Source organism: Chrysemys picta, chromosome 10 (genome assembly GCF_011386835.1).
Source record: "Chrysemys picta bellii isolate R12L10 chromosome 10, ASM1138683v2, whole genome shotgun sequence".
Taxonomy (NCBI): Eukaryota; Metazoa; Chordata; order Testudines; family Emydidae; genus Chrysemys; species Chrysemys picta.
In genome coordinates, this window is record NC_088800.1 from 53,930,402 (window position 1) to 53,954,858 (window position 24,457).

A 24,457-nucleotide genomic window follows, 5' to 3' on the forward strand; every position below is an offset into this window, starting at 1 on the left:
CGCTGTACAAAAGATTTTATTTTTGTACAAAAAGCATCCTCCTTCATCTATTTTACAAAACAAAAGGACACAGATCTGTGTTAGAAAAGAGCTTTCCCAGAAGAAATGGGAAATAACCATGTATAAATATTCTCTAAAAGTTCTTAAAGCTTTAATTCCCGGGTGTTTTTTTCCTTCAACGCACTGGGGGAGTAAGTCCAAGAGTCCCTGCACCTCTGGCTGTGTGTGTTGGGTTTTTTTCCTTCCTTTATTGCTTTTCAGGTAGAACTACAGAGGAGTCTGTTATCTGGGGCAGCACTTAGCTAAAGGAGCTTTTGTTACCAGCACACTGAGGCCTCTTAACTAAGTCACACATCTTTCTCTGTAGCAGTGGCTAAAAACCTTCTCTCTACACACATAGCAGGGCAGCCAGGGAAATGCAGGCACTTAGTCATGTGCTGAGCAGATAAATTACAGTGTCTACTTCCTAAGTGTATAAGCCTCTAGGAAAATTGCACATTATGTGAGGTTTTGTCTTAATTTAAGTTAACCCTCGATGTCCTTTGTCCCATGCGGAACGTACCCTGGGTACTAACAACGGTCAGCCCGTATCCCATCCATCCAGGCTCTGGAACTTGTGAATGGCGACTCTCTCATGGTCCCTCTTGTGCTCTAGAAATAGGACGGCTTGACTGCTGGGCTGTTGTTGTTACTGGGGTAGCGTTGGTGCATCAGGGGGACGTCGCATTCTAAGCCATTCAGCACCGCCACGTTCTCTGGCAGCTTTTGACTGTGGGTCGCTAAGTCTCTGTTTTCCAGACACGTTTTCACCCCTTCCAGCTCCAGAGGGCTGGAGTCCACCCCGGCATCGGCATGTGCCTTAGCCCGTCGGTGCCGGAGATAGTACGTGACTGCTGTCACAGCAATCACCAGCAGCAGCACAGCAGCCAGCGCTGGCACGATCATGAGCGTCAGGTTGCTGTCTTTGCTCTGGGTGACGGGTAGGTGCTGCTGGTGAGTCCCCTGCACAGCAGTGTGGGCCTCGATGCAGAACTCCCCTTCTGAGGGCTTCTCCCCCAGCGGCCCAGTGCAGAGGCGGTAGGTGGAGTTCGGTCTCAGCGCGCGTACCGTGTATTCGGAGAGCGACGTCGGCAGGCTGAGCGTGACCGGCCGCTTGTCGGGCCCGGACAGGTTGCGGTAGGTCAGGCGGATGCCCTTCAGCTGATCTTTGGCCTGTTGATAGTTTTTTAAGTCCACCGTCAGTGAGGTGCTGCTGACCTGCTTAACGCTGATTTGCTTGCTCTGCGTGGGCACTTGGGTGATAGGGGGCAGGGTTGTTCTCTGGATCTCGGCTTCGCAGTACAAGCCCGAGAAGCCGTTGGGGCACTGGCACTCCAGGTGGTTGTGCGCGTCTAGCTGGCAGGTGCCCCCATTTAAGCATGTCCGGGGAGGGCAGATCTGCATCTCGGGGCTAGTTGGCCCCTGCGCAGCCGTGTGTGGCGTGCGAGTAGAGCTGTCCTGCCGGGGCACGGGCTCATGAGTGGAAGCAGCAAGGCTGAGCTCCAGCGCAGAGTGCCCGCTGCTGGTGAGGAGCACGGCCGGCTGCAGGGAGGTGGTTCTCAGGGTGGGGGTGGGGGTTGGGGTGGCAGGACAGCCGAAGTCTGCATATTCCAGGTGCTGGAGGAGCTTAGCAGCGTTCTTGGGAGGGAAGTGGCACCTTGTCTCGTCGGACCTCCTGAGCGTGACATGGCTGGTGTGTAGCCAGCGCCCAAACCAGCTCAGCTGGCAGAGGCAATTGAATGGATTCTCGGCTGTGGTGATGGCCCGGAGCCTGGGGAAGACGCTGAAGAAGTCCTGGGGGATGGTGTTGAGGTTGAGGTTGCTGATGTCCAGCTCTTGGAGGTTGGGCAGCTCCCCGAAATCCTCTGCCTGCAGCTGAGCGATTTGGGTGTTCCCAGCCAGGCTGAGCCTGGTGAGGCCCCGGAGCCGCCGGAGCACCTCCGGGACTCTGCCCAGCGAGTTGTCCGAGACGTCCAGCTCGTGGAGGTTGTTCAAGTTCTGAAAAAGCTCCTCATCCAAGCTGCTCAGCCCCAGCCCTGCGATCTTGAGAGACTCTATGTTCACCGTGTGAAAGGCCCCAGCTTCGATGATGGCAATGCTGTTGTGGCTTATGTCTAGCAGCAGGAGCTTGGGAAGGTTCAGTGGAGGAACCGAACGCAGCTGATTGTTCTGGAGCTTCAGCTCCAGCAGGTTCTCCAGCGTGTCCAAGGCAGCCGGGTGGATGCGCTGGATTCGGTTCCGGTCCAGGTAGAGGCGCTCCAGCAGGCGCAGCCCATGGAAGGTTTCGTTGGTGATCTCACGCAGCTGGTTGGATGACAGATCCAAGTTGACAAGGTTGGTGAGGGGCTGGAAGACATTCCTCTGGAGGCTGGAAATCTTGTTCTGGGAGAGGTCCAGCTGCTGCAGCGCTGGGAGGCCCCGGAAGCTGTCGTCGTGGAGCGAGGTGATGCCGTTCTCAAAGGCGTACAGGTAGGCCGTGTCCGGTGGCAGGCCACTTGGGACGACGTGGCTTCTCCGGGCCGCACAGAACACAACTTGTGGCTGGGTGCATTGGCAGCCTGAGGGACAGCCCTGAACCTGGGCTGCGGGGGACAGAAGCAGCAGTGTCCACAGGATCAGGTGGTCCATGCTGGACTCTCTGTAGAGGGGAAAACCAGAGAAATGTTACCTGCCAGATGACATTGGGGGTTGGGAACCAAGTGTCTGACCCCATTGCATTTCTTCTGATATGTCTGTAAGGTTACAGCCAGTCTCCATACCCCAAGGGGTTAATTGGGCAGGGCCTAGGGTGGGCAAGGTGGGGCAGAGAGCTGCTTACAGCGTCAGGTCTGCAGATAGTGTGTCATGCGATAGCAAACCCCTGAGAAACCTTGGGAGGGGGCGAGTCATATCGCTGAACTGGGGAAGGTGATGGGCTTAGAGAGTAAAGCCACAGAACTTGGATCTGGATTTCAGACTCCCTCCCCCCACATTCATGGACCCAAACACCCTCAAACGTTGGGGTCCTTGTGGCATCATTCTGGTGCCCCATGGGCAGCAGCTTGAGCCCTGCTGGGGGAGCCGATTCTGCTGGGGAACCCAGCCTGAAGGAGGAAACGCTCCTGCAGCAATCTCTCCTGACAGCCAGCATGACACGCTGGATTTCCACCCCACAGGTCAGTTACTGCAAAGGGCTCATGCCGAAAAGCTTTGGCTGGATTTCCCATTTCTGATAAGTGACCTGTCTTGGACTGACGCTGGTGAAGCCAGGATGAGCTGGGCAGCCTCCAGGGCCGCTGGCTCTGCAGTGTTAAGGGGGCGATGCTGGGCTCCCCTTCCTCCCTGCACTCCCCTTTCCTTTAGCCCAGCGAGGATGATTCTGATGAAGCCCAACTTGGAGAAGGATGGGGGGTATACAGGTGTGAGGAAGAGGGGCAGCTAGAGAGCCATTCCCTATAGGGATCCAGGCTCTTTTCTTACAGCAACGTCCTCCGGTTTCCATGCCTCGAGCTGCTGCGTTTACTGGCTGTCAGACGAGGCCGGATTCCTGCGATTCCAGCTGGTTTACCAGTTCCTCGCCTCTGCGCTCAGGGCAGAGAGAGCCAGCCTGCTGTCAGCAGGGGATCACGCACTGCTGCAGCTACATCTAGACTGGGCCGTCAGTACTGCCGAGACTTCTGCCAGGCGGAGGGTGCCCAGGCACTTAGACCATCCCCCTCCTTTCTCTTGTGGGCTCAGTGGTCCATGGCCAGGAAACTGCCCTGCCAGGGGTCCCTGTGACAAGCCCACTGCAGGTGAAGCGTCGCGCAGCCTTGCAGGACCAAGTGTCCCCATGGTGCGCAGGCCCGGCACAGCAGGGAGCGTGAGAGCCATTCAGTGTCATCTGTGGCTCCTGGCTGAGCAGGGGCTTTGCATGTCTGACCACAGGCCCCATACCGGGACCCCTGCCATGCTGCATCGCTTTTCCTGAGCTATTGCTCATCCCTTCTTGGTTCCTGGATTCCCTTAGCGACCCCACTCTCTGGACTATTCTTGCCTGCTTGCTCTGGTCGCCAGCACCCGCCATCTAATGTCCTTTCCCTCCCCGGCTTGCATGCAGAGATCCAGCATTGGGCTCTCAAGACTAGGCCATGGGTGACATGCTCCCAGCACGCAGTGTTTGAAACCAGCCGCCTGGCGCAGTGCTGGCTGGCTGGGGACAGATCCTCACTCCGCCCCTTGGAGACCTCGGCAGGATGAGGCAGCTCCCCTGGCAGCCTGCAGTGTGGAGCTGCGGAGGGTCTGGCCAGCCTGTGCTGGAGTATGCCTGACATGTGCTAGTATGCACAACCAGCCCCCCATCCATCCCTGGGGCTTCTGAGACTGTGTCCTTTGAACCCTGCACAGCTGAGAGGGATGACAGGCCCCCTTCCGTCCTCCTGCCCAGCTGCCCTGCCTCGGCATCCCCCAATGTGCAATGTCCATGCATCCCAAGGGGCTTCCCAGGCGGTCTGTGGGAGCTGGCTCGCTGGCTCAGTACAGTGGGGTGGATTTCTTGGCTGTCCATACTCAGGCCTGGGGAATTGATTTGCAAAGCGCCAGTGAAGACAAGGCAGGACAATCTCTCCTGCCCATGTGTGTCTCACCACAGCCCCCGTGCGAGATCACCGGGGGAGAATCCTGCCTCATGCCATGCGCACACGGTACCGTTCTCCTCACCAGCAGCCAACACAAGCCTCACCCACAGAGCGGGCGCTCGGCCCGTGCAGTCTGACCCACTGGCTGCCTTAGTGTCTCTGCCTGAAACAACCTAGGGTATATTTCCATTCCACAGTGCAGCGACATCCTCCGGGGCGGGGAAGGGTCACTGCTCCTCATCCTCTTCCTCCCGTACTCTCTGGGCCAGTCACCTGAATAGTCACAGTCCCTGGCCCTGCTCCCTTCCAATCCCTGGCACCAGCCTCTCCTCAGCTCCCTCTTGCTCCTAACGGCACACCCCTGGTTTTGGCAGCTTCCTAGCACTGTCATCCATCCCCCCATGGCTCGGACAGGACCTGGCTCCTGGTGGTACTTGGCTGGACCATCTCGGTGTTACTCAAAGCTTGGGCTCCCTTGCAGGGCGGCTGTGGGAGAGGGAACATTTCATCCCAGTGACTCACATCCTCCAGCGCTCTCTTCCCTGGCTGCCTGGGGCTCTGTGCAGCAGGCCGAGCTCCGGGCACTGGGGACCACAGTGAGGGCCCTGCTCTAGGCTGTAGAGCGACTAGAGCTCTGGGCTTCACCTCCCAGCCTGGCACATGTCAAATCCTCCCGCTGGGCAATGCTCACAAGTGCCAGCCATTGCTTGCCCCTTGGCACACCAGTTCTGGTCGCTGCTGGAACATGCCAGCAGGGGAGAGAAGCTCTAGAGCACTTGCCCCTGGCTTCATGACCTCCTGCTTTCCCCTTTGCTGCCATCGCCTGGAGTCTGCTGCCTTCACCCTGCAAACAGATCCCCTTAGAATAGCCAACAAAGGCTCTGCCCGTCCCTTGGATGCTATGCTGGGCACAGCCTGGCACTAGCATGGACAAGCACTGGAAGGGCCAAGGGCCACCACCTCCGCAGCGGTCTGAAATTCAATGTGTGGGTCATGCCATCTTGACTCTGACAGATACACCCAGCCCAGTCCCCAGGGGAAGGGGGAAGCCCCCAAGGTCCCTGCCTACATACATGAGTTGTGGGGAGGAAATTCCAGCCCTTTGCATATCAGCAGGAGTCACCACAGACCATCTAGTTCCCTGGATCCTCTGAGATGGGACTGGGGAGCCAGGAGCTGCCCCTCATCCCACCCCTGGCTGCTGGAGGGCAATTCACCCAAAGAGCAGCTGCTTTCAGCCCTGTCCCTGATCAATGGGCAGCGCCCTTCCTGCTTCAGCCAAGAGATCACCCCAGAGGAGAGGAGCCCCGAGCACTACCGCTGGGCATGGCAGCCACCTCCCATGAGCAGGGCACAGTCTGCACTCAGGAAGGGAGCTGCTTCCCCTGCCTCATTGCTCCTGAAAGCTCTTTAATCACCTGCTGGCTGTCCCTGGGCGCCCTAGCGGCTGGTTTCTGAACACTCGCCTTTTCTTCCCCACTCTCTGACGCCAGAGCAGAGCTGGTCACACAACTGCCCATGCAGGAGCCCAAGCGCTTGGGATGGCCTGGAGAGCCCAGCTGACCCATTTCCCCCTCCTCCCAGCCCATGTGCAGCCAGAGCCCCATTGCTCTGGTCAGTGCTCCCAGATCTGCCCCAAACTGGGGGGAAGCTGCTGTCAGATGTGCAGCAAAGATGTGGGGAGCACCACAGCCCTTGACATAGCCTCTGTCCTAGCAACTGGGCTGGCTGCTGTGGAGCCGGGGGCAGCAGAAGCACTGTTAGAGATGTTACAGGGGAAGTGGTGGTTGCAGGATCCAACCCCTCAACACACTGGGGCATTTCTGAGCATTTTTTTTTTTTTTACTGTTTCCAGAATTATTTCTGGGCCCACAGAATGGCATCACATTAGGGGATGCCCAGAGCTCTTCCTGCCAGGAACACTCCACCAGGTGCCATCGCTGTGTATGTGCAATGCACCCACATTTAGCCATAGAAGAGCCAAGCATTCTTTACGCTCTGTGCCAGTGCCTTCAAGCTTGGCTCTCTCCAGCCAAAGCTCTGCATTGTGGGAGGGCACTTGCCACAACAGCTGCGCCATGCCCACGCTCAAACTAGTGCCTACTTGTCCCCTAGGCGAATGTATTGCTTCTAAAGAGACTACCCCAGCTAGGGTCAGGCATCATGCAGACAGCCATTGTCCAGTGCCCCACCCACACAGCTCTGCCAGTGACTCTGGAGCCAGGGCCATGCGATGACGGCCTGAACTAAGTGTGTTCCCCCTCCAGACTGTGATGAGAAACCACTGTACTCTCGCCTTGTGACCCGACTACGGTGAAGTGGCAGTTGGCTGACAGCACCGAACTCCTCCGTGCCTTGCCATCCCGCTCAGCCCCTGGCTGCAATTCCTCTGCCTGGGTGCCTTGGATGTTGTTATAGGGAGAGAACACAATGGGGTACTCTCCAGCAAGCAGTGCACTGGCACTCCCACTGACTGCTGTGAGGGCCAGGGGGCTTGGCTGATCTCACCCTGTTCATTCACCCCCTTCCTCTGCCTTCCCCACTGGGGTGCAAAATAACTGTCAAAAGCCTCTTGCAGTGCATTGCCCAGAGAGTTCTGCCCACGGCTCCCCAAGAGCCCTGTGGCCATCCCCTCCCAAGTGCCCCAGAGCTCCCTCTTGCTCCATGCTCATGCTGGGCAGGGGCCAGCAAGACCTCATGACTTGACCTCACCACTCGCCCCCCACACCTCTTGGCGCCGTTTTCAGCCCAGCTCTTAGAACAACTGTTGGAGGCACCGTTCACTGCTGGATTCCTTCCACCCAGAGTCCTGGCAAGGCAGCTCTGAAATCCAGCCATGCCTTAAGTCATTGCTCTGGGTGGGAGCATCCAGAGGCAGTTGGGAATGCAGGGAACATCCCTGGGCCTTGTTTAAGATGGAGCACGGAGTCTCTGCTGGCTTTAACGGTATGAATCCTGGAAGGAGCTCTTCTCGCCCCACTGGAGAATGGGCTGAGCCCTGCCCATTACCCTGGGCACCAGCTCTGTAAGGAGCTGCATGTTACAGCAGCTGACCTATGCTGCTCTCCCACTACTGCCTGGCAGCATCTCAGCTGGGGTGCATTGGAGCTCCCTTTCCGTATCCTGCCTCCCACCCCCAACATGGCTTCCCAGCACCTGGCTCAGCTGTCTGCAAGCTGGAGGGGTAGGAAGTGGGCACCTGAAGCTCAGACTGTCTCTGTGGGAACAGCAGCAGATTGCCAAGCTGGAGTGGGGGAGGTGGAGGGAAGCAGCTCATTGGCGCATCTCTTGTGTTTGCCCAGTGGGTGGCACTAGACTGAGGAGCAAGGAATATTGCAGCGACTTGGGGCAAGCTAAACGCTAACTAGAGACAGAGGCTCGCACCAGCGTGTTTAGAGAGGCTGATGGCCTGGCTGAGAATGCTGCAAGGTCTCTGCCATTACCTGCTATTTACACTCCAGTAGCACCCACACTACTAAGCAGCTGGCACCTGCCCAGTCCCTCTGCCCCATGGAGCTCAGGTTATTTCTCTCAGCTCCTGTCAGCTGGGGGTTAGGACCCTGGCCCGTGGCTCCAAGGTGAACGCCCCAGGAAGGCTGGAGGCATTTGCCAAGCTGTCATCACTCAGTTATTATTACAATTAGATTTATTTGCAAGAACACAAGCAGCCTCTGCAGGAGCTGCACTTCCAGACCCTCTGGGGATCCTTCCCGGCCAGCCTGCAAATTCAGCTTCTTCTCACAGGGGTCTGAGCTGGGGGTGAGGGGGAGTCTTTGTAACTGGTTGCTGTGATTGGTCTGCCTGGTATCCTACCCTTGGTAAGGGCAGCCATGGTCCCCTCTTGCCCTGTGTGTCAGTGTGTGTGTGACACTGCACCCCACCCCTTGAGCACATCTTCCCATTCCCTGCCCCTCAGGCAGATGTTCCGTTCTACCTACAGCCTGCAGGGAGGAAGTGGAAACTGGTGGAGGAATGGTGACAGGCTCCAAGCACATGGTTGGGTTTTGCAGGGGACACTTCAGAACAATCAGACCACATGCCAGCTGGTCCCTGCGGGGAACCCATGGGAGGGAAGGAACACCAAGATGCCCGTTTAGCCATCCTCACCCAGGGCATGGTCTGGAGGGAGCCAGCAGCCTGGAGGGAGGGTACAGGCCCCCAGGGAGCCAGCATGCACCAAAGCACAAAGGGCCACTAGGATCACAGGGGCTGCTTGGTTCTCAGCCTGTCTGTCAGTCCTTTTAATAAGAGAAGTAATTACCAATTGGGGGGAGGGGGAGATCTTTGTAAATATCAGCAGAGCTGGCATGGGCCAGACAGGTTCCAGCCAGGTAATAAATTGTGGAATGTGCAGCTGGGCTGGGGGAGGGGGGGCTGTGATTTGCAGCCCCGACAACCCAAAGAGCCTAGGAGGGGCTAGCAGAGGGCTACAGGGCACCAGGCCAGGGCCAGAGCTGCTTATGGCAAGGCCAGACTATGGAGAGGAAGAGGCAGGTTGCAGGGAAAGCACTGCTGCTAGCCAGACACACTGGCCCCACTGCCCACAGAGGAGGCGATCAAGCTCCCCCCTGCATCACAGAGATAAGGAAAGGAGGCAACTAGCAGGAAAAGCTCCAGGGAGGCTGGGAAGCCTGAACTGTTCCTTTAGCCAGGCCCCATGGGATAGCATCAGGCACTCCCTGGCCCGTGTCTGCCCAGAGGCCTCCCGTGGCCTGGAGCCTTTGGGTAATGGGAGCCAGCTGTGGCCAAAGGAGGCACTGCCAGGCCAAGTTAGCAGTGGAGGGTCCTGTTGCATTATCAGCAGCAGGAGAGAGAAGTGGGTCTGCCTTGGTGTCCCCTCCTCCCTGGGGAATCAGCAGGTCAGCGCTTGGCCTCCCCCCAACAGTCTGTTACAGAGCAGTGGGGGGCCTGCCTGACACAGGACTGACCCCAACCCCCCCCCCCCAACTCTAGACCAGCCCTGCCCCCCCCCAGCCACGCTCCCCACTAGCCAAAGTGCAGGGTTCCTCTGACCCAAGGCTATGCTCACAGCCTCTCCTTACTCCAGGCCTGACCCAGCAACACACAAGTGGCCACTGCCAGCTGCAGCAGAGCACGCTCAGCCTGCAGCCTCACCAGGGTCATTGTGTCTCAGATCCTGGGGGAGTCCATGGCCTTGGCACAGAGACAAACCACTGGCAGAGCATGAGTGGCGCTGCTCTGGTGGGGGGGGGGGGGTTACTGAGAGCTGATAAAGAGGTCCCCACTGCCTCATTCAAACAGTTGCCTTTCTGCTGGCATGCACTAGGGATTTGCTTTGTACAGGGTTCTGGGCAGGAGCAGGCCCTTAGTGCCCACAGGCAGGATTGCTGTACAGGGCAGACAGGCATTGGCAGGATGAAAGCAAGGGGCCTCAGGGTGGAAGGTGCTGTGGAGCCACCCCTGCAGAAAGGGACAGGGTGGGGGGCTGTCTGAACTGTCCCCCCCCCCCCATTCCTCCATGTCCTTTTCCCCAGCTGTACTTTGCACTTCCCACAGGTGCAGCTCCTGGCAGGCAGTGCTCTCCCATCTTGGGGCACCAGCTGAGGGCTGTGTGGCCCATGGCATGGCTGTGACTGGCCCAATTCACAGCTGCAAGCTTTGGGCCATGGGCAGGCAGCCTGCTGTGCAGGGCAAAGGCTCCCTCCTGCTTGCCTGGCACTGGGCTGGAATTTTAAACCCCTCAGTTGTGGCCACAGGTGGCATCTGTTCTCAAGATGTGGGGACTTGAAGCAAAGGAATCCAGCACTTCCCTCCTGCTTCAGCTAAAGCTGGCCTGGGTGGAACACTGAGCCCCAGCACCTAGATCCCCACTGTGAGGTAGGGAGCACCCCCCAAGAATGGCTCCTATTAAAGGAAATCTTATACCCTCAGCACCTGGCAAGGGCTGTGGCTGCAGGGACAGAACTGTCCTGCTCTGCTGCCATCTGACACTTGCTCACACAGCACAGCTGGGCTGTAGAGCTGCCTGCAGCTAGGCTGGGCACTGCACCGTGAGGTGCAACCTGTCACCCAGGCAGCAGCAAGGGGGATGAGCTTGCACTGAGACGCCTGGCCAGAGAGCATCATGCTCAGAGGGGGGCACTGCCCCCCCAGTGAACTGACCAGTAGGTCAGTGTTTAACCCAGGATAATGAGTGACGAGGCACGTATCAACCCCAGGGCAAAGCTCTCTGGGTCACCCAGCGCAACCCACCTCTGAGCTGCCTGCAGAGCGTTGACCCAGAGCACTGCCTGTGGCTGTCGCTGGGACACTGCTTGCTTTGGGCCTAGCCTGTGGGGATGGCCTAGCAGCAGGGATCAGGAGCCCTGCCAGCTCCTGTGCCTTCTTGGGGCCTCCATTCCCCCGCTGTAAAACAGGGATAATGCTGCTTTGCTGCCCAGTGCAGTAATGCTTGTCAAGTGCTTGGAGATCCCCAAGCAGCTGGCACTAGAGAAGGGCAGAGTGCTGGGTGGCTGAGCTAGCCAAGCCAAGTGAAGCTCAGACCACAAACCTGCAGTGCAGCTGGGGTCAAGCATGGAGAACCGGGGCTGTACCTGCAGCAGGGAGGCCAGGGTGGACAAGGCTTGCAGACTTTCCTACCTAGCAGCTGTGGGTGCTAGTCCAGACCAAGGAGCCCTTGGGACTCATCAGGGCCCCTTGACACAGCCAGGGTCTGTGAGGAGATCTCCCCCAGCATGTACCCCCTGGTCCTGCTGCCATCGTGGCTCTGGCTCTCTGCAGGGAAGCTGGGCTGTGCCCAACCCTGGGAAGTGGGATGGGGATGAGAGTGGCAGGGGGTAGCCCTGGCTCTGAGGGGCACTGGTTCAGCCCACTGGTGTTCCCAGCAACACTTTTGCCCAGTGAGGGCTGCAGGCAGTCAAGTGCTCTTGGGAAGCACATGGGGCCTGGCAGGGCACCAGAGCAGGCGTGCTGCCAGCACTGGGGTGGGAGTCAGTTTTGAAATGCCAGGGTCAGGTTTCGCTGATGTGTCTGGCACTGCAGCCAAGCTGCTGACTAAACTGCTGTCCCTTTAATTGTGTGGGCATTTCTTCCCCACACTGCTGGGTCAGGACCAGGCTGCCAGGTGGCTTTGCCCCACCCATGCTTAATTGTGGACTGAAGCTCCCTGCCATGAGCCCGCCCACACCCTGAGGGCCAGGCAGGGACAGCTTCCTAATTGCACTTCCGTGTGATGAGTCCCTGCCTCACCCTGCCCTTCAAATGCAACCTGGCAAAGGCTGAGCCAGTGGCTGGCATCAGGGCCCCTCCCTCCTTTACATGGTGACCTGAATGGGGTCACCTGTTCCCCCTCAGCTGTCTCCCCTCCAGCCCAGCTCTAGCAGTGAACAGCTGACTAGGTGCATGGTGCTGGCCTTGGGCTGCTGCTAGAGGCAAGCCCCGGGCTAGTGAGGCAACAGGGCCCAGCCTGCATTCCTCCCCACCCCCCCACAGGGGCATGGCTGAGAGAACTAGACAGCCGGAGGTCCTGGGCACAGTGGCACTCCATCACACAGTGCTCACTAAGTGGAGATGCCAGACCATGAGGGGTTAACCATATCCCGGAGAAAGCTTGCTGGCTTAGCACTGCTCAGACAGGCTTACACCTAATAAACAGGGGAGACAGGAAAAGGGGGGCCCCAGTGAGGAGCTGAACGGGATGGAGACAAAGCCCTGCTTCTCTGGGAGGCATTAACTGCTAATGCTGGCAGCACGCTTGCTTTGCCATGGGCCCAAGCGAACACAGCCAGAGCACTAAATCCAGCCCAACCTCCCATCCTGTGGACCTGCAGCATAGAGACTTGCTGGATTGTTCATCTTTTCCAGCTGCATGTGGAGTTGGGCCCAGGCAGCCCAGTTCCCTGCCAGCCTGCCTGGGGTTGTTTACTTGGTGATGGGACTGACCCAGAGGGCTGTACTGAATTCACTTGCCTTGGAGACAGAGCCCAGCCACCCCGACATGAGCCACCTGCCTGCTGTACTCCTCCACTGCCTACAGGCTTGGAGCAAACACCCCAGGCAGTTGAGTGGGGTGGGACTGGCCTGCAGATCCGCTCCCTGCAGCTCCTGTGTGCCCCAGCCAGTGCTAAGGGATGCTAGAGAGAAGCCTTTCCCCATGGTGCAGGCACAAGGAGGCACTGGGGGATGGTAAAAGGCAGAAAACACAAGGTTTTTAAAAAAAAAACCTGAAGTGTGAACCTGGGGAAGTCCCTGCTGCAGGCTGTAATTCAAGGATACATATGCAAGTGGGGTAGGTAGTGATGTGAGCTTGGATAAAGCCCCAGGCCTCCCATCCTCATGCTTCCAGCTATAAATTGACTGTCACTAGGGTCAGGAAGGAGTTGCTGCCTTGGTGCTCTGTGGCACTCAGATTTTCTCCTTAGGTAGCCCAGGGAGGGGCACACCCTCCCAGCCAGCCCCATGCAGGTCTCCCCATCCCCCCCAGAGCAGCAGACTGTTCCTACAGCTGCCCTCTTGAGCACTCTGCCAGTTGGGGGCAGCTTTAATCTTCTCTGAGGGCTTCTACTGAATGGAGACTGCCTTGACTCTGTCCATGGGGCTGCATTCTCTGGGCCTGCTCCTCTTCCTGGCCCAGTGACTGTGCTGGCCATCTGCATGCCTCCAGGCCTAAAGCTCTCAGGCACCTTCAGCCCCCACCAGCCTTCAGGCAAAGCCCCCCCCTCCCCCCACGGTCTTACAGATTGGCATAAAGCAGGGCTGAATCTGGCCCCAAGATTCACCTGTCTCCCTCCAGTCCTATTGCCCGGGCAGCCTGGCACCATGCCTACACATGTGGAACAGAGCAACCACCCACTGCCTGGAATTGGTCCCCCATTTGCTGCTTTCCCCAGGGGAGCATTGCTGTACCCTCCCCCCTGGGCACAGAGCAGCCTTCCAGTGCCTTGGGCTCAGCCTGACCTGGGGTGGCAGAGGGCTCCCTGGGGTCCCCCACACTAGGGTGCTGGGTGCCCAGCCTAGAGCAGCTAGAGAGAGGTTTAGATTTCCCTTAAAGCAGCCAGCACAAGTTTGGCCCCAGCTCATCACCCCACTGTCTGTGTGCCTCCCTGGTGGGCATTCAGCACCACAGCTGCCCTCACCATGTGCCTGTTCTCCTTGCCTCTCCCCAGGGCTGCTGGGGCAGGGGCTGGCATGGAATTCTGGTGACCCAGCATGTGCACATCACTCCATCTGTTAGTGAAGGCAGGCTGGGGGGGGCCTGGCGCTAAGGGCAAAGGATGGGGAGGTCTGTGAGGGCCTGGGGAAGCCACTGCACAGCCTGGTCTGTCACACTGACTGACCACTCTGGCTGCATTAGCCAGCATAGCATGCCTGTCTGAAGCAGGGGATGGGCTGGCTAGCATGGAGCCACTCCTGGATTGCCCAGGGGACTGTGGTGCCATGGCACTGGGTGCCCTCAGAGCCTGGCTGAGAAGCTGAGGGAGCTGTGTGGACTCCGATGCGCTGTTACCTGGCCATGTGGGCCCATAAACTGCCAGCACCACTGGGACTGTGGGGAAGGTCCTCTGGGCAGTACCAAGGGGACAGACTGGGGGGTGGGTCACTGGGAGCCACACATGCAGCCTTGGGGGGAGCCTGAGGGAAGAGTGGGAGCAAAGCAGGCTGTACAGGCCCCCCCACCCCACACCCATGACTGCCCCACTGCAGCACCTGGGTTGGGTTTGGCTGATGCAGGCTGGGAGGGGACAGAGCTCAGTTGTACTTTGAGGGCAGGGACAGGGAGGCAAATCCAGAGCCCCAGCATGCACCTTCCCTGCAGCTTGGCTCCAGGGGTGCTGCCCCCCTGAATGGTATGGCTAGTTCTGTCCCTTCATTGTGCTGCCCACGATTGCTGCAGCATCCTGCCTGCCTAGCAGGTGCTGGGTTTACACCTCATGTTGTCAGGGACCCTAAATGGTACAGCCAGCCTGGGCCTCCCTGTGCTGGGCACTGTACCAACACCAGGGCCCAAAGAACTGTGTGTAATAGCCACTCACACACAGCTACTCCCTCACCCCTCTGTGCCAGCCCTCTGCCCCAGCTTTAATTAGCTCCCCACCCTGCTGTTTGAATCTAGCTGTGAATGGAGTGTTCAGCAGGGGGCAGCATCAGACAGCCTGGCAGGACAGACTGGTCAGCTCTGCCCTTCCCATGCCACCTCCCTTTGTGCTCAGAGGAGCAGCAGCTCACTGCCCCTCTGAACATACCTCAGCTTGGCTCCACCCTTCTCTTGCCCTCTGTTCCTGTGTGGCCTGCCCCCCACTCCCACCCCCCTGCACAGGGTTTCTAGCAGTGGGAACAGCCTCCTAAAGGGTGTGTGCCCTCCCCACCCAGCACCCCAGCCCAAAATATGCCAACTAAGGGCCAACACCCAGAGGCCAAGCCCCACGTTCTATGGGTTGATGCAGGGGACAGAGCTTGTGCCCCCCAGAGCTCCCACATGATGGGGGGCTTGCCTCTGAGCAGCACCAGCTTCCCTGCCAGTGTGCTGGAAGCCATCAGCCTGGGCAGCAGTAGGGCAGTGGCACCTGTGGTGTTTGTTCAGTGGCACCAAGGGCTTGCTGTCCTGGTGAGGAGGGAGCCTGATGAGGCAGAACCCCCCTGGAATCCCCACCTCAAGCTAAATGGAGTCTCTCCCACTCCATGCTCAGCCCAGGGAGGCAGCAGCTGGCTCCAGCGTGCCAACCTGGATTTCCAACACACCTAGGGCAGGGATCTGCTGTGCCTAAACATCAAAGCACAGCTGGGCCCAGTTCCACCCCTCTCCCCCTGCCCCAGGACAAAGGCAGTCAGATGCCACATGTGGCCCTTGACCCCAGCCTGCACAGCCCCTTGGCCACAGAAGCCCTGGCAGGCAGGCTGAAATTAGTGCACATAGCTGCAACCCATAATTGGGAAGGGCACTTAGTGGGCAGCCAGCCTTCCTGTGGCTAGAGAAGGAAAGACACTCCCAGAGCTGCCGGGCCTGGGAGAGCCACGTCAGCCAGTGGAGTTTGACAGACTGGAGTATGCAGGGTCCTAGATGGCACCAAGGACTTATCCCTCCTATGCCCCATCCCCTCCATCATCATCTATCCTGGGGAGCCCCCAAGGTCTGCATCCTGCCCAGGGCTCCAGCCCCTTGTGGTTTTAACCATCTTTTAGGCACTGGGGTGTCAGGGGGTTGATTCAGGCCCATCTCCAGTTTAAATCCTTGGGATCGGATTCTGCTGCCTCCTACACCACTATAACTCCATTGGCTTCACTGGGGTGACTCCTGATTTACACTGGGTGAGCAGAACACCCGCTGCCTCCCACTGGCCAGTGCATGAACTGCAAGACAGTAACAAATGCAGGGCTGGAAGGGCCCTTGAGGGGTTGTCTACTCCATCCCCCACACACTTAGGCTTGGTCTATGCTAGCACTTTTGTCAGCAACATTGTGTCATTCAGGGGTGTGGAAAAAACCCACCCTACTGCCTGACTTAAGTTTCATTGAAAAAAGCACTAGTGTGTACAGCGCTGTGTCACTGCTGCCACTCGTGGAGGAGCGGGGGGTAATTATGCCAGCGGGAGAGCTCTCTCCCGCCAGCATAGTGGTGCTACATAGGAGACCTTAAAGCAGTGCAGTTGCAAGGTCCATAGTGTAGACATAGCCTTAGACCAACCTCTTGGGGTTGGTGTCCAACCTGCTTTTAAATCCTCCAGTGATGAGGATTCCACAGCCTCCATTGGAAGCCTGTTCCACAGCTCAACTATCCTTTGACTTGGACAATTTTTCCCAATATCTAACCTAACCTCCCTTGCTGCAGACCAAGTCAATTCTGACTTGTCCTCCCCTCAGTCAACATGGAGAACCACCTTTTACTGTTCAGGTCCGTCCCCTTGTCCCCCCTCAGCCTTCTCTTTAAGGCTAAGCATGCCCAGTTCTTTCAGCTTTGCCTCAGATCATTTTCCAAACCTCTGATCATAGTTGCTTTTCTCTGGATACAGACTTTAAAGGCCAGAAGGGACGACCATATGATCCTGTCCTCCTGCACATCACAGGCCACAGACCCATACCCAGCCCCTCCTTTAACAGGCCCCTAACCTCTGGCTGAGTTACCGAAGTCCTCACATCATGATTTAAAGACTTCAAGTTACAGAGAATCCACCATTAACTCTACAGTAGAGCCTCAGAGTTATGAGCTGACAGGTCAGCCACACCCCTCATTTGGATCCAGAAATAAACAATCAGGCAGCAGAGACAAAACAAGCAAATACAGCACAGTCCTGTGTTAAATGTAAACTACTAAAAACAAAGGGAAAGTTTAAAAAGATTTGACAAGGTAAGGAAACTGTTCCTGTGCTAGTTTCATTTAAATTAAGGTGGTTGAAAGCAGCTTTTCTCTTCTGCATAATAAAGTTTCAAAGCTGTATTAAGTCAATGTTCAGTTGTAAACTTTTGAAAGGACAACCAGAACGTAACTCTGAACAAAACAACCTCCATTCCTGAGGAGTTTGTAACTGAGGTTCTACTGTAATTCAAACCAGCAAGTGACCAATACCCTATGCTGTAGAGCAGGGGTGGGCAAACTTTTTGGCCTGAGGGCCACATCTGGGTATAGAAATTGTATGGCGGGCCATGAATGTTCACAAGGTTGGGGTGTGGGCTCTGGGGTGGGGCCAGAAATGAGGAATTCAGGGTGCAGGAGGGTGCTGGGGCAGGCCTGGGGGAAGCAAGGGCTCCATCAGGAGGTGTGGGCTCAGGGGTGGGGTTGGGGGATGAGGGATTTGGGGTATAGAAGTGCTCCAGGCTGGGACTGAGATTTGGAGGGCAGGAGGAGGATCAGGGCTCTAGCATGGGGTTGGGGCACAGGGGGTGGCTCAGGGGTGCAGGCTCCAGGCAGCACTTACCTCAAGTGGCTTCTGGAAGCAGTGTCATGTCCCCCCTCAGGCTCCTATGCAGAGGTGCAGCCAGGCAGCTCTGTCCCATCCGCAGGTGCTGCCCCCGCAGTTCTCATTAGCTATGGTTCCTGGCCAAAGAGCTATGGGGGCATCACTTGGGGCAGGGGCAGCATGCAGAGCGCAGCCCCCTGGCTACCCCTATGCGTAGGAGCTGAAGAAGGGACATGCTGCTGCTTCTGGGAGCTGGGTGGAGCAGCCCCAAACCCTGCTCCCCAGCAGGAGGGCAGGATTAAAATGGCCTACGGGCCATAGTTTGCCCACCCCTGCTGTAGAGGAAGGTGAAACCCTGCTCCCCAAAGGGACTCTGCCAATCTGACCTGAGGGGAAATTCCTCCCCAACCCCAAATATAGCAATCAGTTAGACCCTGAGCACATGGACAAGACCCACAGCCAGACACTTGAGAGCAAGAATTCTCTATAGTAACTCAGAGCCCACCCCAGCTAGTGTTCCATCTGCAGCTGCTGGAGATACTGGCTAATAGTTACAGCTGGGCCATATGCCATCATAGGCAACCTCACCAGGTCTTCCCCTCCATAAATTTATCAAACTCAATCTCAAAACAAGCTAAGTTTTTTGTCCCCACTGCTCCCCTCAGAAGGCTGTTCCAGAACTTCATTCCTCTGATGGTGAAACTTGGTCCAATTTAAAACCTAAACTTAATGATGGCCAGTTTATATTTGTTCTTGTGCCAACACTGTCTCTTAACACCTCTCCCTCCCTCCCTGGTATTTATCCCTCTGGTACGATTGTTCTATAAATGCATCTCCCCTCAGTCTGTTTGGTGAGGCTAAACAAGCCAAGCTCCTTAAGTCTCCTCTCATAAGGCAGGTTTCTCCATTCCTCTGATCATCCTAGTAGCTCTTCTCTGCCCCATTCCAGTTTTAATTCATCTTTCTTAAGAATAGGAGATCAAAATTGCATGCAGTATTCCAGATGAGTAATGGTACTAACTTCTCTGTCTACTGGAAATACCTTGCCTGATGCACTCCAGGACGATGTTAGCCTTTTTCACAGCTGCATCACATTGGCAGCTCATAGTTATCTTGTGATCAACCAACACACCCAGATCTTTCTCTTCCTGTAACTGCCAGCTGATTCATCCCCAGCTTATAGCTAAAGTCCTTGTTGTTAGGACCTAAGTGCATGACTTCACACTAGTCAATTTCATCCCATTTCTATTACTCCAGTTTTCAAGGTCACCCAAATCTTCTTAGGATATTCCAGCCCTCCTTTGTATTTCCTTTGACCAATTTTTTAGACATTTTCTCAAAGAAAGATCAGGTTGGTCTGGCACCATCTATCCTGTGTGACACCATGTTGTTTTCTATCCCAATTACTATTTACCTCATTGTCTTTAATTACTCTTTCAAAAGGTGTTCTTAGACCTTGTATACAATTGAGGTCAAACTAACAGGCCTGGAGTTTCCCTGATCACTTTTCTTAATTCAGATGCTCTAATTGCAATTCTCCAGTCTTCGGGTACGACCCCCGAGTTTAAAATCCTTCCTATTGACTTGCACATTCACATGTCAGTTCCAGCCTCTCCCCAATTGTTCTCCTCTTCAAAAGAGATTATGAGGCCAGTGACCAGTTGCTCTCCATGCCCACCAGGGCAAGGTGCAGAGAGCTGGGCAGGGCTCGGATTATGAGCCCAGCTGTTGGAGCCAAGGAAAGAGGACAGGAGCCAAGGAAAGAGGCCTTGAAGCAGGGAGCTGGCTCTGGTGCCATGAACAAGAGCAAACCTAATGTCAGCACATCTCCAAGTCAGAGGTCTCCCTCAGTCCTTCCTGGGACACCATGCTCCTGGGTTAGACACCTAATGAAAGCTGCTGCCTGTCTCAGCTAGAACTCCATGCTCAGCCAACCAAGCCTTCCAGCCACACTATGCCCCTCACCACAGGGTCTGGGCACCACATAAGCTGAACCTTATTTCAGAAGCAGGGTGTTGTTGCTGCAGGTTGGAGGAAGTCGATGGTGGATTGGCTGGGAGGTGGAGCATTCCAGCTGCTCACTGCCAATGCAATGGTAGCTCAGGGGCCTCTGGAGCGAGCGTGCTGGGTATGAGCCTGTCCCTCATGAGGGATCTCTGCAGCATAGCCCTGCAACTCAATGGGACCTGGCTGAGAGCGTAGGCTGGACTGGAAAACAACCTGACCCTCCGGCTTGGGTTGGCTCTTCACCTCCTGGGGGTCACCTGCTCCTGCCAGCCACTGCTACCTCACTGTGCAGCACATGCCATGGAGGGAGCATGTTGGGAAGTGAGCAGCATACACAGCCAGCAGGGGGCAACAGCTGGCATAGCAGGGCAGCACTGGGTCAGGTCAGAAAATAACAACCCTCTTGGCAGGCTTGAGCCTGGTTCAAGTCTAGGTGGGGTTTAAAAATTAGGCCTGAGGAGCCTTCTACTCCACAGGGAGGCCAAGACCACCTTTGTGCTGGAGGAGAGGGGTGCAGGCAGCAGTGGGCTGTGCCAGAAGGGGTACTTCTTTCCCTGGGTTCCAGGTCCCCTTTTAGGACCAACACAGCGGGTGCTCAGCAAGCCTGAACTGGTCTCACATCTCAACCATTTGCATGTGCCAGGCTGTGAGCTTGGTACAGTCTCTCCTAGTAGGAAAGCTGTGCTGGGCACCCTCCTGTTGCTGGGCATGCATTTGCCAACTGCCTGTTGCTGGCTACGTTTCTTGGCCCCTGGGGCTCCCCACCCCCAAGCCTCACTACCAGATCCCTCAGGCCCCTGGCCCAGCCTGGCAGTGTCAGGTTGCAGGCGCTGCTCTGCCTGTCACTCCACATCTGAGGCCTTCTCTGTGGGCTGAGCAATTCCCCCTGACAAGCCCACTTCAATGTGTGCCCTGGGAGCAGGCAGGGGGTCAGGCTTAGCCACTTAATCCCCCTCCCCTTCATCCCACCTCCTCCCCCACATCCCCTTCCCACTTAATTAAGTCTCTGAGGCAGCCCCAAAGGAATGTGTGGGCTGTTTATTGCATTCCCTCCAGCCAGCAGCAGCAGGCCAGGGGGCCTGGGCCTGCGTGGATCCCCCAATCCTCCCGCCTGGCTGTAGAGTAGAGAAGGGGATTTTCCATCCTGTCTCAGCAGCACACTGCCCATCCTTTTACTAGGCCCCCCCTCGCTGCCCTGCTGAAGGGCTAACCCAGGTGCTGGGAGTGACAGAAACCAGCAGGGCTGCTTTCTTGAAAGCAACATAAGCCCATGAATGCAAGGGAGGCCTGGCTCCGACACCCAAACCCACCCACACCCTCAGCACTGTCTGACACGCGCACGCCCGGCCAGAGAGCTCCTCGCCAAGCAGCCACTAATGAGAATTCCGATCCCATGACTCCAGCTGCTTAGCTGGGCCTGAGTCTGGCAGGTTTGCTCCAGGCTGCGCTGGAGGGGAGGGAAGGAAGGGTGCTCAGCAGGTGAGCCAGAAGGAAGAAACCCCAGCCCAGCCAGTGAGTGGCCTGAGCTGGGAGTTAAGTCAGGCCCCAGTGTGAGCCAACAGGGCGACAGAGTTGTGCAGACTATAAATATAGTAATTAACCAGCTGTCATCCTCAGCACAGGAAACGCCCCACCACTACCTTGGGCAATGACTGCCCCCTCAGGAGAGAGGCCATGGAGATCCACAACGGGTCTGCCTCCAGGTCAAGGCCCAGGCCCATTGGCCAGGCAATGGAGGGGCACTTCCTGTGCCACATGGCACCAGCTGTGGGTGAGGCAGATGGGTCTGTGCTACCCTAGCTGCCTGCAGAGGGCTCCTAGCATGCAGAGCTCCATGCAGGAGCATGGCTGGGGGCCTGTGGTGCTGGGGAACTGTTCTTACGGTGACCTAATGCTTTCTTCTTGCTCCCACCCAGACCAGCCTGCCCAGGGGCTGCCCCAAGCATCTTCTCCCCCCCCCCCCCCCACAGCATACATCCCAGCACCACCCAGACCAAACACACAGCTATGTAAAGTTCAGCCCAGCTGTAAACAGAAGGAGCCTCTTCCCTGCTGGGCACAGCCTTGTGCCACCTGAGGCTGGCATGACCCAGCCATCCCCCATTCTAGAAGCCTGCACTTAACTAAGCACCTGGGCTGAAGGCCAGTAAAATCCACAGGACCATGACTGAAATGCTGGCTGGCCCCAGCCCCCAGGCTCTGGGAGCCAGCCAATGGCCCTTCCCTGAGGGGTTAGGGCTACTCAAGCTCAGGGCTTTGGGGAGAGGGTTGTTTCAGGTGATCCTCTGCCAGTGGTTGTGCCCCAGATGGGATGAGAGAGGACCAGTTTGCAGTCAGCTCCTCTCTCCAGTGTATCCCAGGGACAGGCCTGCCCCTGTGCTGCTCACAGCCCTGCTGTGAGCCATGGACTCCCCATGGCTATGGAAAACAGGGCCCCTGGCATGGTGCCACTGGCAGGAAGGGCCTGTGTGGCTGGTAGGCTCCCTCTGCTAGAGCTAGGCAGCGCAGTCTGAGCTTTGGTTTCTTTACAGATGTGTCTAGCCCTTAAACTCAAGAGCACAGCTTCCCCCTGTGCCACCTGCAGTAGGCTGGGGCAGGGCCCTTTGAGGCAATATCCTGCTGTGGGGTCACACATGGCACTGCATCATGATACACAATCCTAATGCCAAGGCTACTGAGAATACTGGCTCATTTGAGCATCCCTCCCCCCAGCTGTTCCCAGGACAGCCCCGCCACTCACTGCAAAGACCCCCTCCCAGGCATGTGTTCCTGACCCTGCACTCTCCCCCCATGCTTCCCAGCACCAGCTCTGTGCCCCCCTCCGGCAGAAGCAAGGGGCCTTGCTGATAGGCAGCTCCCTGGGCTAGAGGTAGGCCAGCAGCAAGGGAGGTGTATTCCGCCAGCTCTGTGCTGCTGGAGAGCATCCAACCAGGCTGCTTATTAACAGAACCCCTTTCCTGTGTCTGACACTCTATTTACAGAACCTCCTGTGTCCCACTAACAAAAGAGAGAAGAAAATAAACACTGCCAGGCAGGGAGGGTTGCCCCACAACACCCAGCATCCCAGCACTGCACCCATCACTGCTACAGACTGCTCTGGAAACCACCCCCTAGCCCCCACCCCCATACAACCACCTCCTCTGGCTCAGAGAGGTGACAGGCCCTGCTGGCTTTTCTTTTGGCTGAGATACTGTGCAGTGTGCGTCTTGGTCACTGGCACTATGCCCTTGGCCACCCTTGCTGCCCACCTCTTCACTCAGACTCAAATCTGCCCACACCCTGGCCTGCTCCATCCCACAGGCACCCGGGTGGGTTAAAGTGCCCGTGTGCTGTTGGGAGGGGCCTGGCTCAGCTTGGCCTGGCTAAGCCAAAGTTGGCAATGGGGCTTGGGAAATATTGCATTAGATAGAGGCTGCGCCATTCCTCACACCAACAAGCCACAGGCCTCTGCCCAAAAAGACTTGTGGAATCTACTGGCTCCCTATCCCAGAGGCCACTAGGCCAGAGCTCCAAGCTTGCCTACCGATGCTTCAACCTCATGTCACCTCCCACCCTGGCGTCTGCCAAGGGTCCTAGGTAGTGCACAGGGGGTCTCTGCCAAGGGCCAGCCCAAATTGTGGGGCTGGTTCCTCTGTCCCCCTAGCCAGGGCGCTAGGGGGAGTGCACAGACCCAGGGCAGGGCCAGGGCGCTCAGGGACTGCCCCTCACGCGGCGCTGCAGAGTTTCACTGGGCTGATTGACTCCCCACTTCTTCCTTGCGTCTAGTTAATAATTGGGCTGGCCGCGGCTCGCCCTCCAGGGAGGCTGGCTCCCGCCGTGCGAGGGGCCCGCCCCGGCTGTTCGCCGGCAGATCTTATCGGGGCTCGCAGTCTATTAAGACTTAGAAGTCCCTGTAAAGCCGATCGCGAGATGCGGTCGCTGCTGGCCCAACTCCCTCTTGCCATTAACGGGCGCTGTTCTGCTCCGGGTCCAGGTAGGGAACGCGGGGAGGGGCTGGCCCGTGTGACTGTCCCCTGGGTATGGCAGTGGCCCCCCCCGCCCCCTTCGTGCCTCTGTTCGTGGGTCCCCGCTTCCTCCCGGCCGCAGGCTGCGCCCTTCCCGCGGGTCCCCCGACAGCCCATGCTCGGGGAGCTGGTTGGGGTTCATCCCCCTAGGAAGGGCCAGGCGGGGAAGGAATGGAGAGGGGCTGCGGGACCCCCACCCGGCCCCACCGCTCCGCATGATGTCCTCGGGACAGGCAGTCTAGTCTGTAAGCTGTGCCCACTACCTGCCTGGATCGGCAGCACCGTGGGGCAGCGGGGCCAGGTTCCCTTAGCCGGGGCAACTCAGCAGCTAGCCACGGCGAGCTCCGGGGCTGGCGGGGCCGGCCCCTAGCCTCAGCAATGCCGGTCCTCCCGGCAGCGCACGGCCCGTGGCAGGGGCCCTGGCCCCCCACGAGCGGACCAGCTGCTGCGGCCGGCGCCCCGGCTCCCCACCCCAGGTACCCATGGAGACAAAGGCCGGCTGGACTCACCGGGCGCGGAGCCGAGCCGCTGGGGGCGAGCTCCGGGCGACGCAGCCTCCAGGTTGACCGGCCGCCGCCAGCGAGTGGGCCCGGCCCAGGGCTGCGGGCACCGGCTGCAGCGCCTCGCACCCCGGCCTTTGCACCGCGGCTCCGAGTTGTAGCCCCAGCCACGGCGCGCCGCCGGAGCCTTTAAGAGAAAGTGGGCGGGGCCGGAGGGCGGGGCCCCCGGGCAGCGCCTTTGGATTGGCGGCAGCGCCTCCGTGGAGAGCGGGGGGCGGGGCAAGGGATGGGGGGGCTGGAGCAGTGTGTGAATGGGACACTGCGAGCTTTATTGGAAACAACTGTGACCCTGTGTGTGATGGAAATCTCCAGCCGGGGGGCAGCACCCCTAGTTCCAGCACCTCTGCGTGACCCTCTCGTCCGCGTCAGCCCCATTCTCATCCACACACACACACATCCCG

The 24,457-nt window shown here is 57.8% G+C and overlaps 2 protein-coding genes across 3 annotated transcripts in view; one reads left to right on the plus strand and one right to left on the minus strand.

Moving 5' to 3' along the window:
- On the minus strand, positions 1-24,175 carry VASN (vasorin). Its single transcript, XM_005306166.3, has 2 exons — positions 24,006-24,175; positions 1-2,677 (listed from the first exon to the last, which is right to left on the minus strand). Exon 2 carries the CDS (start codon positions 2,665-2,667, stop codon positions 652-654), a length of 2,016 nt encoding a protein of 671 aa, XP_005306223.2. The 5' UTR covers positions 2,668-2,677; positions 24,006-24,175; the 3' UTR covers positions 1-651.
- Positions 1-24,457, plus strand: part of CORO7 (coronin 7) — a 171,910-nt gene that overhangs the window by 108,601 nt on the left and 38,852 nt on the right. The gene's annotated exons all lie outside the window — the stretch shown is intronic.